Source organism: Acomys minous (genome assembly GCF_964271855.1).
Source record: "Acomys minous genome assembly, chromosome: 16".
Classification (NCBI taxonomy): Eukaryota; Metazoa; Chordata; class Mammalia; order Rodentia; family Muridae; genus Acomys; species Acomys minous.
The window spans coordinates 16,086,791-16,102,152 of record NC_140498.1 but is presented as its reverse complement, the minus strand read 5'-3'; the positions used below and the strand labels follow the sequence as shown (position 1 = coordinate 16,102,152).

Sequence of the window (15,362 nt, the reverse complement as noted above, 5' to 3'; positions counted from 1 at the left end):
TGTTAAAGCTGTGCAAAGCATCTTTAAAATAAAAAGACTTATAAAAATATAATGGGGGTCATCCCCCTAAACTTTCCATGTTATGATATATGAAATGTCAAAATATAATGACTGGGCTTTCTAAATATCACCGTCTCTTCCCCCCACCCCCCAAAAAAAACCCCAGAATGCTCAGCAGCATTGGCACCGTCCCTTTCACCCTTTCACATCTTTGACCTCGACTCCCGCCTGGCAACGGGACCCGTTGCCCTGTTCACCTTCCCCATAGCACACCTACTTGCAGTTCCAAACAGATTCTCCAAAAAAATAGACATTTGGAAAAAAGTTCATGGGTTTACACTCAGTCTCTTCCCATATTATCTGTTGAGATTATTACTTTTTTTTTAAACAATAAAAAAGATTGCATATTGGTAATACAACGAGAAGACCATGGCGGCCATAGGGCTGGGCGCCAAGTTGGGCCAGCGTTGAAGCGCAGAAGCAAGAGGAAGCAAGCTTGGTACCCAGTGAGTTTCCTGGATTCTCCATCTGCGGGCTTCTTCTGTGGTCCTCCTCTTTAGTCACTTTCTCACCTTTATCCACCTCCACAACTCCTGCCTGTGTCACATGACCCTCTCAAAGCAGAGGCAGAATGGCTTTTTTGGCATGTGTCCACGGGTGTGTGTGTGTGTGTGTGTGTCAGTTTGAAGATAGACATTGGTAAGGGTGTGATGGGGCGGGGCACACATACCACAGCAAGCTGATTTGTGACCATTTCTACTCTGGGGAAAAAAAATTGTCCATTACTTTGGGGACTTTGAAAGTTTAAGCAGTTACTAGGCTGATTTAAGAGATGCATCTTTTGCTCTTGTGGGTTCGGCATTAATGTTAAGCATGGCTAGATGTCATATATTACACTGCTTTCCCGCTCTGGAGCAGGCAGCACTGACCTCCAAACAGGAAACCTCCCGTTCAACCCAATGGACTTGAATTTTGAAAGCTGTGATTTCCCGATCCCCCCCTCCCCAAGCCCCGCCCTCCCCCCTCATGGTCCTCAGTTGCTGTATTCAAAAAGGCCCTCCCACCTCTATGCCCTCGGAGGCCAGATGGATACTGCCACACCCTGAAAGCATCTATCTCTATAGTTGCTATTGCACTTGGTGGAGGGAGATGGGTGTGCGCTCTCCCTCTCTCTCTCCCCTTCTTCCCCTGGCTTCCAGCCTCTGTGCTCCTCCCACCACCCTCTCCCAAGCCCCTCCCCCCAGCCCCCACCCAAGAGCCTTCACTTGTTGTGGACGTCCTCTCTTCGGACAATCTTGTAGATGATCCAGTAGAACATGTTGAAGATCAGGAAGGCCATGGGGAAGCCAATGCGCGATATCTTGTCAATCTTCTTGGCTCTCTGGATGAAGAGTTTCCGCATCTCCTCTGGGGACTTGGATGGTGCAGGAGGGGGATTGGTAGTGTTGTTGTTGTTGGCGCCCTTGACGGAGATGCCATCCTTGGCCTGCAGACAGGCTGGGCCCATCCCATAGGCAGAGAAGTTGAAGCGGCCTTCCCCACCCTCATCATCCTGAAACAGATTAAGCATGGGGCTCTACTTAAAATAAGACAAGGGCTGGGCACCCTCCCTGCAAGGCACTCCCCCCTGGGAGGCCAGGCCATGCCAGCTGATCCTCCCTGTCTCTCAGGCTTTGCATCCCCAGTTTCTGGAGGCAGTCTGGCTGGCTGGGGAGTTGAGCCTTATAGAGGGGCGCCGCTCACGCGCTGAAACAGATGCAAGCCAGGGGATGGGAGTGGTCACGGGGTCTGAGGCCTGAGCCCTGTGCCAGGTTGTGGCTCTCTGTCATTTACTGACCAAGTGACCTCAGACAGGAAACTTCCTTCCTCGTGCCTGAGAATTATTTCAAGGTTTCTTCTCGAGGCTTTTTGACCTTTGGAGGTTGCATTGAGAAGGTGACTGAAGGCTGGCCCGGATTTTTGTTAGAGTTTTGGAGGATGGTGTGGCGACATCCCCTGCTTTGCCTCTGTTGTGGTCCTTCCCATCATCCCCACCCCGTGATGGCGTGGGAAGGAGCAGAGAGCCCCTGGCTTTCCTGTGTTACAAGCCAGGGAAACCACGGCTTCTTCTTGCCTCTTGTTCCCACACCATCACTTCCAACAGCCTTCCAGTTTCCATAGGCTTGTCAAAGGCCCTTTATCATTTGGCTTCAACTTACCTTTCCAGCCCCAGCCCAGCATCCCTGCCAGCTTTGTTGGACTTCTCCTATGTAAAATGCTGGAACCCCAATCCTGGCGGTCCCTCCCTTTTCCAGTCAGCTCCATCTTGCCCTGCTCAGTCCCCTATATACACCTGTAGTTCCAGAAAGGACTGAAAGGCCAATGTGTTTGGTTTGTTTTGTGTGTGTATGTGTGTGACATATATGTATGCTCATGTGTGTGCGTGTGTGCATGTGTGCGTGTGTGTGGACTTGTGAGGGTCAGAGGTTGATGTTAAGTATCTTCCCGGTTCCTTGTCTCCCAGTTGAACCCTGAGCTCACCAGTTCAGCAGGCCAGCTTGCTCCAGGTGTCCCCTGTGTCTGCCTCCCTTGAGCTGGGGGTCACAGGAAGGTTATGGAACCTGCCTGGCACTTAGGAGGTTGGTAGGATTCTGGTCCTAACCCTCAAACCACAACCACTTTAGTGGCTGAGCCAGCTCTGCAGGCCAAGGCCAGCGTTTTGGCTGCAGCTGAGCTAACAATTAATTCAGTTCGTAGTGCCGGCAAGGTTTACCAGCTCGGAATTGCCCTCCTGGACACTGAGAGCTTCCAGGAGAGGAATTCTGCTGACAAGAATAATAAGTTCTGCGCAGAAAGTGACACGCTAATCTTCCCATGCCTCCGCCGCCATAGGACGTGCCAGACTGGACGACCCAGACTCTCACTCTTCCTGCCCCAGTATCTCAGAACTTTCTAGTAGGCTGCCACTGACCTCAGGATAATTAAATTTTTCCAGTGCTAAAGAAGGCCTCGGATTCCCTGGAGTATGCACACCTGCTCCATCTTATTTCCGCCATTCTCTAGGTGACATTATTCTTCAGTCACCCTGAAACGTTCCCTTATGCTTGAGGATGTTGGAGCGTTTCCTTTTGGTTTAATTCTAGTCATTCTCTCGGCTATCTGCCCGCCCCCCCCAGGAAAGCTCTCACCCCACTGGGGGTCTAGTTCTTTTGCGGATGTTACCTCTCTTATTAAAGCAGCAGCTTTCAACCTGTAGGTTGTGACCCCCTTAGGGGGTGGCGTTGAATGACCGACCCTTCCACAGGGGTCACCTAAGACTATTGGAAAACACAGATTTTTATAACATGATTCATAGCCGTTGCAAAATTACAGCTATGAATTAGCAATGAAAATACTTTTATGGCTGGAGGTCACCACAACACGAGGGACAGTATAAAGGGCTGCAGCGTTAGGAAGGTTGAGACTCACTGTGTCAGAGAGTAAGGTTTGTGAGGGCATCCATGGTGCAGCCTGTCATCCCGGTGTTTGGGAGCAGAAGCAATGGGCTCAAGAGTTCTAGACAGCTTAGCGACACAGACGGAGGGCAGCTTGAAGCATATGAGGGCCTATTCCCTAAACCCAGCAGCACTCCAACATACAAAACTGCAAATGAAACAAACCCTGGGCATACAGACAAGAGTTTTTGGTGTAGAAGCACAAAACCTAATCAAATTATTTCTCCTAGTAAAGTTATTTCTTCAATAATTAAGATCTTCACCAGTTCCAGCCTCCTTAAATATTTTTCTTACATATATTTATTTTCTGTGCATGCATGTTCCCCGCCCCCCTCTCTCTGTCTCTGTCTTTCTCTCTCTTTCTCTGTCTTTCTCTCTATCCTTTTGGCTTTTTGAGACAGGGTCTGTGTTAGCCTTGGCTATCCTTTGACTCACTTTGTAGACCAGGCTGGCCTGGAACTCACAGAGATCCTCCTGCCTCTGCTTCCCAAGTGCTGGGATTAAAGATGTGAGCCACTACTGCCCAGCTCCATGGATGTTTTCCCTGCATGTATGTCTGTGTTCCAAGTGCATACAGTCCCTTCAGAGGCCAGAAAAGAGTGTCAGGTATCCTGAACTTTGAGTTATAGACAGTTGTGGGTGCTACCATTTGTGGGTGCTGAGAATGAAACCCAGGCCCTTTACAAGTCCTGGGTCCCCCACAAGTGCCCCTGATGTCTGATCCCACCCAGGCTCCTTTTACGTTTTTCTTCTTTGCATTCCGTTAGTTTGTCTAAGTGGGGTTGCAGTCTGCACTGGACACATGGCTAATGACCAGGAAGTTCACGATCGATGACTGCACCTGGTTCAGCGTTCAGGATGGAAGAAGGAGAATGTGGGCCATATGACGAGGGCAGACAGCGCAAAGCAAACACTGTCTGTGGCCTGGAAGGCGGTGGAGGCTCCAGACCAAGGCCAAGGGGTGGAGTGGGGGAAGCCAACACATTTCAGCACCTAGTGCCTGGCAGGGGACCTGGGTCTTTATGACATCTCAACATAAACTTGCCCTTCCTCTTAGGGGGTAGAGAATACAAGTGGATGTTTTCTTTTTTCTTTTTGTATGACCTTTATCACTATACAGCATAACACTTCAGTTCTGACAGCATTGGTGATGTAGGACACAGGTGTGTAAATGGTCTCTGAGCATCTGCAGCTCTAACTCAGAACTATGGCATGTAAAACCAAGAGCAACGCTCAGTGCTCTAAGAAGGAGCTAGGCTGGAGAGGTGGCTTAGTAGTTAAGCGCACTGGCTGTTCTTGCGGAGGACCTGGGTTCGATTCCCTGTACCTACCTAGTGGCTCACAACCGTCTCTAACTCCACTTCTAGAGGATTCAGTGCCCTCCCCCATTTTTTGGTCTTCTCCTCTGGCACCAGGCACACACACACACACACACATAGACAAAATACTCATAGGTATAAAATAAAAATAAATAAACTTTGAAAAAATGTAAAAAAGAATAAGGCAGGTATAGGCTGATGAGATTGTCTCAGGGGGTAAAGGTGCTTTCTCCTAAGCCTGAAAGCCTGAGTTTGAGCTGCTGGATGCACACAATAGGACAGAACAGATTCCTGTGAGTTGTCCTCTGATCTCCATATTTCTGCACATGCAGAGTGCACACGAGCACACACACCCACACAGTGTTCAAGGCCAGCCTAGGCAAGAGACTGTCTCAAAAAGCAAATAAATAAGAGGAAAAACTCAGAACGAGCACTGCAATAGATGAGCAGTGTCTCTTGTACATAACTAACTGTCTGTACACAAACAGGAGCACCACCACAACACTCATCCCCACTATATATAACGGGCGCTATTGGCATGGGAAACACCAAATTAGCGTTCCTAGACATTTTTGGAGAGTTATGCTCTACCTTCTGAATCTGTTACACACTGGCAGGGAAGAAGGTTTGGGCCCTTCTAGCTAGACAGCGGCCCCTTGTATCCTGGAGAAAAGAAAACGCTAGAGGAATGATGGGAAAGGCCTTGCTATTCCTATTACAGCCAGCAGGTGGCAGGACATGCATGCTCATCTGCCAAGAGATGCTTGGGGAGAGAGCAGGAAATTGGGACATAAGACTGTGCAATCCGCCTGTCCACCCAAGGGAGATGAAGTTCCTGCCGAGTCTAGGCCCCACAGACGCTTCCTAATGATCCTTCTAACAAGGCGGGCCAGGGACTTGGAAGGCTGGATGTTTTCTGCCCAGCAAATGAGGCAATATTTGAAAACATGGAAAAACAGTGGGAGTTGGGGAGCCTGGCCCAACTCATTGGCCGAGAGAAATCCAGGCCAGAGCTAGTTCCCCACCATTTCCCACCAGGAGCTTCTTACTCAAGGGAGGTTTCTGCAAATCTGCAGGTCTCCAGGGCAAGCCAAACCCAGATGCCAAGGGAAGGTCTTCCATATTGTGGGCCTGAGGAACCCTCTTTGGCTTCTGATACTGGGGCCAAGTGTAGAGCGCTTGTGAGCGAGGTCATGTTAATTCAGCTGTGCACAGGGGGAGTGATGGAGTGAGCTGCTGACTGTGCTGAGCTGGAGAGTGTGTGCTCTGCCCAAGGGCAGCTCCGTTGTGCAGACTGTGCAGGGGGAATGGGTCCTTAGCAAGTGCTTCAGGTGAAGCCGGAAGTTTATGGCTCAAGGTGACTTTAAATGTACTGTTCTTTCTTTAAAAAAATATGTATTTTACAAGTATGTGAGAATGCCTGCATGTATATATGTACCTAGTGTCCTCTAAGATGAGAAGAAAACATCAAATCTCATACTGGAGTTACCAGTGGTTGTGAGCTGACATGTGAATTCTCACAATCCACGCCTGCCGTCTGCAAGCGCAACCCGTGCTCTTAACCACCGAGCCAGCTCTGAAGCTGCTCCTTCTTGCCACTTCCTCCCCCTCTTTCTTTTTTCCTCTCTGCCTCTCTCTCCTTTCCTCCCCTCCTTTCCTTTCTTTTTCGATAGCCAAGGCTAGCCTTGAAATCTCCCTCGCAACAGTGATTTTTATTGGATTTACTTACAGAGCTGGGTGAGCGGTCACTCACAGGAGCGTGGGGGACCACAAAGCAGACACACTGGGAAGTCTTCACCCAGCCTAGAAGACAGCATCTCCGTAACTTCCCAGAGGGTCTTCCCTTCTTCACCTAACCTTTCCTAGCTTTTCACACTGAACGTTCTCCTGCTCCAGCTTTCAGAGGGCTGGGATTCCAATGGAGACTCTTTACCTCATTTTATTTTATTTTTATTTTTGAAGAAAAGTTTTAATGTAGCTCAAGCTTCCCTTGAACTTGATATAGCAGAGGATGATTTTGAACTTCTGATTCTCCAACCTCCGCCTCCAAGGGCTGGGGTTAGAGATGTGTGCGCAGGTCTGGATTGATGCAGCGCGAGGCACAGAACTGGGAGCTTCATGAATGCTAGGAGGAAATTCTACCAACAGAGACACATCTCCAGTCCTGATCTGTCTCTGTCTGTCTGTCTGTCTGTCTGTCTGTCTGTCTGTCTGTGTCTGTCTCTCTGTCTGTGTCTGTCTGTCTGTCTGTCTGTCTGTCTGTGTCTGTCTCTCTGTCTGTGTCTGTCTGTCTGTCTGTCTGTCTCCAGGGTCTTGTGCTGTAGCCCAGGCTGACCTTGAACCCCCCAATCCTCTGTCTCTGCTCATCTCCCCCGAGTGCTGGGATTACAAGTGTGCACTCCAGTGCCTACAGATGATTACTACTTCAAAGGAGGGGCTTGGTGTCCTAAAGGGCAGTAGGAAGCCTTCTAAGAAGTCCCATCTTGCCTGCCAAAATTTTCCCAGTGCAGCCATAGAAGGACCTTGCTGTCTGGACCCCCACAAGGGCATCCCCTGTCTCAGAAGAGTAGCCTCTGGTAGATTGCCAAGAGGTTAATCGAATCATGTTGCCAGTGTTTAAATAACATAGTAATAGGGAGCTGTGTGTGTGTGTGTGTGTGTGTGTGTGTGTGTGTGTGTGTAATAGTTTTCATCCTTTATGTCACGGACAAAATTTAAAGCTCCCTTGGAACCTCTGGCTTTGTCCTCAGTACAGTCCCCCCATCAAGGCAGTTTTTTTTGTAGATGATGAAGAAACAGAGGCCAGAGACAGGTCAGCTTGACATCGCATTGCAGAAAACAAGTAGCAGGCCTGTCCTAGGCTGTCATGTCTGTGGGGTGAAGCTGGTTGTCATCATGGGCATTTGCTTCTTGTGTCACACGACAATCCTTACAGCACCGTTGTTTACAGGAGGTTCCTTGTAACCCAACTAGGTCATTGTTCACGGTGTGTGTGTGTGTGTGTGTGTGTGTGTGTGTGTGTGTGTGTGTGTGTAAATGAAGCTTTTCAGGACTCTGTTGCCCCCGGGGACAGCCCAGTGAAGCAGGGATAAGCAGACTGTTTCGAGCGCGTCCACTGTGCACCTGCTGCCCCTGAGCTCGCCCGCCGTCCACCTGCTGCCCATCCCTAGGGTTCCTCCCAGAGGCCTACCTTGTGATGCCTCCGCTTCCTCCTAAATCGGAGCAGTTCCTTGTGTTGCCGAGACACGAAGTTGACAGCGGCATATTCCAGCAGGGCGGAGAACACGAAGAGCAGGCACACGGCCATCCAGATGTCAATGGCTTTCACGTAGGACACCTGGCGTGAGGGTGGGGGAAAGCACAGCGAGATGAGGAGAGGAAGATTTCCTGAAACGTTGCATGGTAGATTCCAGAAATGAGTTTTAGGCTGTGCACTAATCTTAACAGTGTGATGGCCTTTGCATCCACCCTGCTAATGATGTCATTCTTTCTCAACTGTATACAGTGTATGTACACTGCCCTTCTATCAGTCATTTAGTAGCTATGTGCACTATTGCAGCCAAAGCTCAATTTACTCCATAATGACCCCAAAGTACAAAAACAGTGATGTTGCTAATATAGACATGAAAAGAAAAGCCACTTAAAGCTTTTTTAAAGCAAAAACGCAAAGCTCTCAATTTAATACAGAAGGAAAAAAAATCCTTTGCTGACATTGCTAAGGTCTACATCAATAGCAAGTTTTTATTTAAAGAAAAATTTGATCTTATTTTTTTTTAATGATACATAGATGGGTATCTTGCCTGTGTGTATGTCTGTGCACTACATAAATGCAGTTCCTGAAAAGGCCAGAAGGCAGTGCAGGATTCCTTGGGACTGGAGTTACAGATAGTTATATAAGCTACCTTGTGGATGTTGGGAATTGAACCTGGATCCTGTAGAAAAGCAGACAGTGCTCCTAACCACCGAGCTATCTCTCCAGCCTAAGAATAAAATTTAAAAAGATTTATTTTTGAGTTATATGTGTCTGTGTGTATTTGCAAGTGAGTGTAGTATCTGCAGAGGGTAGATGAGGCCATCAGATCCTATGGAGCTGGAGTTACAGAGAGTTATGAGCTGCTCAGAGTGGTGCTGGGAAATGACCTTGGGTCCTCTGCAAGAACAGCAAGCATCCTTACCCACTGAGCAATCTGTCCAGCCCTGCAGCAGAACACAGCGTTTACAAGATTATGCTGTGTATAGGGGGGAAAAAAAACCAGGACATTTGGTACCATCTGTCACTTATGCACTCTCCAGAGAAAGAGTATAGTAGTGGCATGTCCCTAGATTCTGCTCCCTGTGGATAAGAGGACATTGCTGTGTTGAGTGGGGACACAGTAACTTTCTCCACTGCCCACTGGTCCTCACCTGGGATGTTTGAATGGACAGAGCAGAGGAGGACAGAGGAGCACACTGAACACTGGGAAGGATGTCAGGGAGAAGATAGGATGCTCACAAGAGAAGCAATGAGAGGAGGAGGATGCAGCTCTGTCGCCTTCAGTTTGTGGAGTGGAGCATCGTATCTAAGCCTGAGAGGATGCTGGACTGAGCATTGGCGTGAAACTAGTGTTTGCTCTTAGCAAACAGCACTGCCAGGACCCGTGGAAACTGTCCCTTAACGTAACCAGTGAGCGCACTGGCAGAAATCGCTACAGCCACATTGTCTAGAACTCTGTTGATTAGCGACCAAAGGCTTGTAGCAATCCTGTGAGAGTTCATTCAAGGAAAGCGGTTGATGGCTGAGAGATGACTCGGTGGGAAAGGGCACTTGCCGTCAAGCCCGATGACCTGAGTTCAAACCCCAGGCCTCCTATGGTGGAAGGAGAGAACCAGCTTCCTTAGCTTGTTCTCTGACCTTCACATGCGCCCTGTTGCTTACACGAGCCCGCCCCCCACCAAACAAACAAAAAAGTAGTAACAACAACCACCACCACCACCAACAACAACAACAGCAGCAGCAGCAGTAACAACAACAACAGCTGGATTTCAGAGAGAATAGCAAGTTTGTAACAGCTGGGCAGTGGTGGTGCAAACCTGTAATCCAGGCGCTTGAGATGTAGAGGCAGGTGGATCTCTCTGAGTTGGAGGCCAGCCTCGACTACAGTGCCTGGTCTTCCAGGATAGCTAGGTTTTAATAGAAAAACCCTGTCTCAGAAAACCAAATCAACTGACCAACCAAAAACCAGTATCATCTAGGTTTGAATGGTATTCAGTTCACACTCAGGTGTACAATTCAATGACGTTCATAACATCTGTACAGTTTCAGGCATTTGTTTATGTTTATTTCATGTGTATTAATGTTTTACCTGCACATATGTAAGTGCCTGGATTCCCTGGAACTGGTTGTGAGCTACTATGTGGGTACTGGGTACTGAGCCCTGGTCCTCTCCAAGAGCACTCGGGAGTCTTAACCACTGAGCAACCCCTCTAGCCCCTCACAGACAATTTTAGGAGACTTTTGCTACCTCAAAAAGAAAGCTTGTATTTTTTTTCTTTTTAAAATAGGATCTTGCTACGTAGACTAGGCTGGTCTGGAGTTCACAGAGACCCTGCCTCTGGCTCTCTAGTGCTGGGGTTAAGGTCATGTGTCACCATGCCTGTTGAAAGCTGGTGGCTATTACTTCCTCATGTCTCAACTTCCCCAACCCTGAAGATCAAGTGATCCACTTCCTGTTCCTGTGGCATCTCTGTTCTGAACATTCCAGAATTCCACTCTGGAATAACAATACAACACGTGTCCTTCCATGGCTGGCTTCTCCTACCTATAATATTTTTGAGGTTCATCTTACTGTTGTATGCAGCAGCAGCATTTATTTGTATTTAGTTTTAAAGATTTATCTTACATTTATTTACGTGAGTGTGTTTGTGTGTAGAGATGTTCCGGCCTGTGGAGGCCAGAAGAAGGCATCAGTTCCGCCTACAGCTGGAGTTACAGGTGGCTGTGCACTGCCCTACATGGGTGCTGGGAACTCAAGGCCCATCCTTGGCAAGAGAAGCAAGTGCTCTTAGCCACCGAGCTGTCTCTCTAGCCCCAGCAGTTTATTTTTATGTCTTAATAATATTCCATTGTGTGGATACACAGCGCTGTCTCTGTCTGTCCATTGGATGGCGGATTATCAATCATTTTGGCCTTTTGGTAGAAAGAAGAGCGATGCCATGAACCTCTATGCAGAGTTGCTGTGTGCTCGGGTTTTAATTCCCCTGCGGCTTTGGGTGATTTAACTTGCTCTGCTCCTACCCTACCTCCACCCCCCCTGTACCCCCCCATCTCCCCCCACCCCCCACTCCCGCCACAGTAGCCTTGAAAATCAACATCTGGAAAAGCATAGTAATAACCATCCATCAGGCAGCCACTGGAGTGGGCAGAGGAGTCTGCGCTGCTTCAAGCCATGCCCCGCCTTCCTCCTTTGACCTCACTGGCTGTTTGCTTAGTGCTCCTATTTGCAGCAGCCTGCCTTTATTTGACCTGGTTTGCAGAGAGGGTCCAGTGGGAAAAGTTTTCATTTGTATCGTTTTAATCTGGGGGACATTTGTCGAAAACAATTAGTGGAGATTGCTGTCGGAGGCACCGAGGCAAAACAACAGGTTAATCAAAAACACTGAAAAGGCCACTGGGGACAGAGCTCGGTAGTGGGGCCCCTGTGTGGGGAGCTCAAGGGCCTGGGTTCTAGCCTTCGCCATGGTAAGTGAAGAGTTCAGGAAAGGGAGCTGTGTGATGAGATGCCACAGCAGGCTAATCTGTGAGTGCCCAGGGAAAACCCAGGACTGCCCCCTAACCCCCAAGCGGGAAATGAAGGCCAAGGCCAACCTATCCACTGCCTGGATGATATTGGAAGATACCTGCATCCTAACAGACTCTCTCAGGAGGAGATGAGGACACTTATAGGATCTGCACAGTCCATACAAATCTCTGTCTGGTTTTGGCATTGCCACCAGGCTCAGGGAGCCCGGTCTTCAGTGGTTGACTTAACAGAGAATCCAAGGCTCATAGACCCAGTTCAGACCAAGTTAAGAACAAATGACAACAGGTTCTTGGGGTGGAATATGAATTCCAAAGCTTGCCCTGCTGTCGTGTGTGAAATGTGCAATTAGAGAGAAAAACAAACAAACAAACAAAACCCCCCAAAATCCCAACCCCTCCCCCAAGTCCCCAAAATAGAAAATAACTCTCCCACCAGAAAAATATGACCCTGTTAAAGGAAAAAAAGGTGGGAGGCAGAGGCAGGTGGATTAAAGTAAGTTCGAGGGTAGCCTGGTCTACAAAGTGAGTCTGGGACAGCCAAGGCTACACAGAGAAACCCTGATTTGGGAGCAGGAAAAAAAAAATGGCACCTGAAGAATCCAGATAGCAGACTTAACAGGGAGTTAATTATTTTATTTTATTTTTACTTATATATGTGTTATGTCTGTGTATGGATATGTGCAAAAGGGGCCAGAGGCAATGGATCCCCTGGGGGTGACCTCAAAGGAGAAGGAATTTAATGCAAGTCATCAGCAAGAGCAGTGAGTACTCTTAATCTTTAAGCCATCCTCTATCCTTTTATTTTATTTTATTTTATTTTTTAAGACAGGATACCACAGGTGGCCTTGAATTTGCTGTGTAGCTGAGGATGACTTTGTACTTCTGACGGTGCTGCCTCTGTCTCCTAAAGGCATGTGTGTCACTACCATGCTGGGTAGACAAAGATGTTAAATTATCTTAAACATATTCAAGTGACTGAAAGAAACCGTGTATGGGAAACCGAGCATGGCAGCACACAACTGTAGTCCCAGAACTAAGGAGACTGTGGGTGTAGGGTCACCACGTATTCAAGGACAGCCTGAGCTACAGAGTGGACTCTGTCTCAAGCAAAATAAAACAACAAAAAGAAACTAAAGGAAAAGTTGAGAGTACTCACTCACTAAACAGAACACATTAATAAGAAGATGAAAACTATAAGGAAACCAAATGAAAACTCTGAAGTTGAAAGTAAATAATCGAGATGAGGATTTCACCGACAGCGGTGAATGTGAGGCTAGAGAGGGACCAGCAGCCTTGAGATCATGAGTCTGAGGGGCGGAATGAGGGAAGAGGAGCAGAGCCGCAGAGACTCATGGGAAACTACCAAAGCCACCAACACATGAGGACCAGACCCTCAGAAGAGACAAAAAGAGGCAGAATATTTGATCATCTACCTACCCTGGTCCTATCATCCATATATTTATCAATCTATTAATAACATATCTATGTATATATAATTGTTCTTCTATAACTCCTTCCAACTGTCTACTTATCTGTCATCTATCTATCTATCTATCTATCTATCTATCTATCTATATCTAATTTATCTATTCATCATCGCTATCTTTCTGTCAGTCAGTCTATCCATCTACCACGTGCTCATTGGTTTTAATTTCTTTTTTTGTTTATGTGACAAATGCTCTGACCAAAAGCAGCTAGAAGAGGAAAAGGATTTATTTGGCTGATGCCTCGAGAACACATTTCATTATTGAGGGAAATCAGGGGAGGGATTCAGGTTCTTGAAGTAGAAACCGTGCTGCTTGCTAGCTTGCTCTCTACCACTTGTGCTCAGCCAGCTTTCTTACATAGCCCAGGACCACTCACCTAGAGATGGTGCTGCCCACAGTGGGCTGGGCCTTCTTATGTCAACTTATATCTTCTATCAATTGAGGCAATCTCTCCACTGACACACACACAGGCCAATGTGATCTGTGCAATCCTTCAGCTGAGACTCCCTTAGATGACTCTAGGTTGCATCAAGTTGACAGTTAATGGTAGCTAGGAGTATGTATGTATGTATGTATGTATGTATGTATGTATGTATGTATATCTTGCCTACATATGTCATTGATCTATGCTATGTTTCTACCTATGTATCTATGTATCTACCTATTTATCTCTGTATATAGATAAACAGAACAAATGTAGCAAAGTACTGAAAACTGGAGAATGTAGGTGAAGGTTATGGAGTATGTGTTGGATATTCCTTCAGTGTCCCTGTGTTAGAACAGAGTAATGTGTGTGTCCCTGACTGGAAACAGTGCATGAAAAAGTCTTGTTTTTGTTTTTTGTTTTTTGTTTTTTTATATTTTACAAACTGCATGCACATTCTATTTCCTGCCAATTCTTTGAAGGAGATGCCAAGAACCTAGATACTGTGGTCCAGACCACAACTTCTGGCAACAATGCCACACACTGCATGTATATGCATGGTGATACACTCTGTATGTTCTCCATGCGTGAGGCAGGGATGAGGGGTGGCAGAGACTTCTCCACTCTGGGGTTCAGTGCTCCCCAATGCTGCCACTCACCTTGGGTAGGGAGGCTCGGGAGCCAGAGCTCTGTGTGGTCATGGTGAGCACGGTGGTGATGCCCAGGCCCACACGAGCTGGTGCAGCATCCATGTTGATCCAGAAGGAGATCCAGGACAGGATGACAATGAGGAGGCTGGGGATGTACATCTGGATCAGGTAGTAGCCCATCTGCCGCTCCAGGTGGAACCGGGCCTCGATGCAGGTGAATTTACCTGCAAGAAGACAGAAAGGGAGGTGTGGAGCATGTGAGGGAGGAGCAGGGGGTATTAGGGTCAGCTTGGCTGGAGTGCTGGTCCAGACCCGTGCTGTCTGGGCTCACAGGCAAGTGCTTCGGTTGTCCTGTGCCTCAGTTTCCTCATGTAGGGTAAATAGGTTAGCCCAGTGGGCCAGCCACAGCCATGATTTTAGGCAAGTACAAGTAGAAATTTCCAGAAGAAGTCCATCTTCCCTGAACACGTACAGGCTCTGTTCCTGTTACCACACCCCAGACAACAGGTGAACATCTGTCTACACAGCATTTACATTGAGTTAGGCATCGTCCGTCAGTCTTCCTGAGATAGCGCATGCAGAAGGATGTGCTCAGGTCATATGCAAACACTGTTTCTCTATATCAAGGGAATGTGAACATCTTTGGATCTAGGTATCTGAGGGGGTTCCTGGAAACAACCTCCTGGGAATACTAAAAGATGACAGATAAAAATACATACTGAATGTAGCTACTCTTTTAAAAAATTACATTTATTTATTCATTTGTGGTGTGTGTTGGTGTGTGTGTGTGTGTGTGTGTGTGTGTGTGCGCACACAAGTGGACCTTGTGTGGAGGTCAGAGAAGAACTTTTGAGAGTGAGATTATCCTACCATTTGGGTCCTGAAGATGAACCCATGGTTGTCAGACGTGGTGACAAGCACCTTTGCCCTCTGAGTCCTCTTGCCAGGCCTCATATAGTAACTCTAATGGTTTTTGTAGGGGGAAATGAGATGATGCTCATGAAGAACTATAGCAATTTTCCCACATTGTGAATACTCAGTAACATCATTTCCCACCACCATCATCACCGTTATCACCACTTGTGTCATCGTAATTATCACCATAACTAACTTCATTATCACTAGCATCACCATTATAATTTCCAACATCATACTGGCATCAGCATTGTTACGATCTTCATCATCACCACCATCACCATCATTTTAATTATCTGCACCATCACTATCACTC

At 47.4% G+C, this 15,362-nt stretch overlaps 1 protein-coding gene across 2 annotated transcripts in view; it reads right to left on the bottom strand.

Annotated features, from left to right (window-relative positions):
- Positions 1-1,223: 1,223 nt before the first annotated feature.
- Positions 1,224-15,362, bottom strand: part of GLRA1 (glycine receptor alpha 1) — a 90,466-nt gene continuing 76,327 nt past the window's right edge. Inside the window, exons 7-9 of one of the 2 annotated variants that reach the window (XM_084761187.1) lie at positions 14,141-14,355; positions 7,983-8,129; positions 1,224-1,576 (exon numbers count right to left, since the gene is read on the bottom strand). In XM_084761187.1, the coding sequence (XP_084617313.1) occupies positions 1,262-1,576; positions 7,983-8,129; positions 14,141-14,355 (677 nt within the window). In that variant the 3' untranslated portion in view covers positions 1,224-1,261. The remainder of the gene's footprint in view (positions 1,577-7,982; positions 8,130-14,140; positions 14,356-15,362) is intronic. The other variant, XM_084761188.1, reaches the window with a different exon arrangement.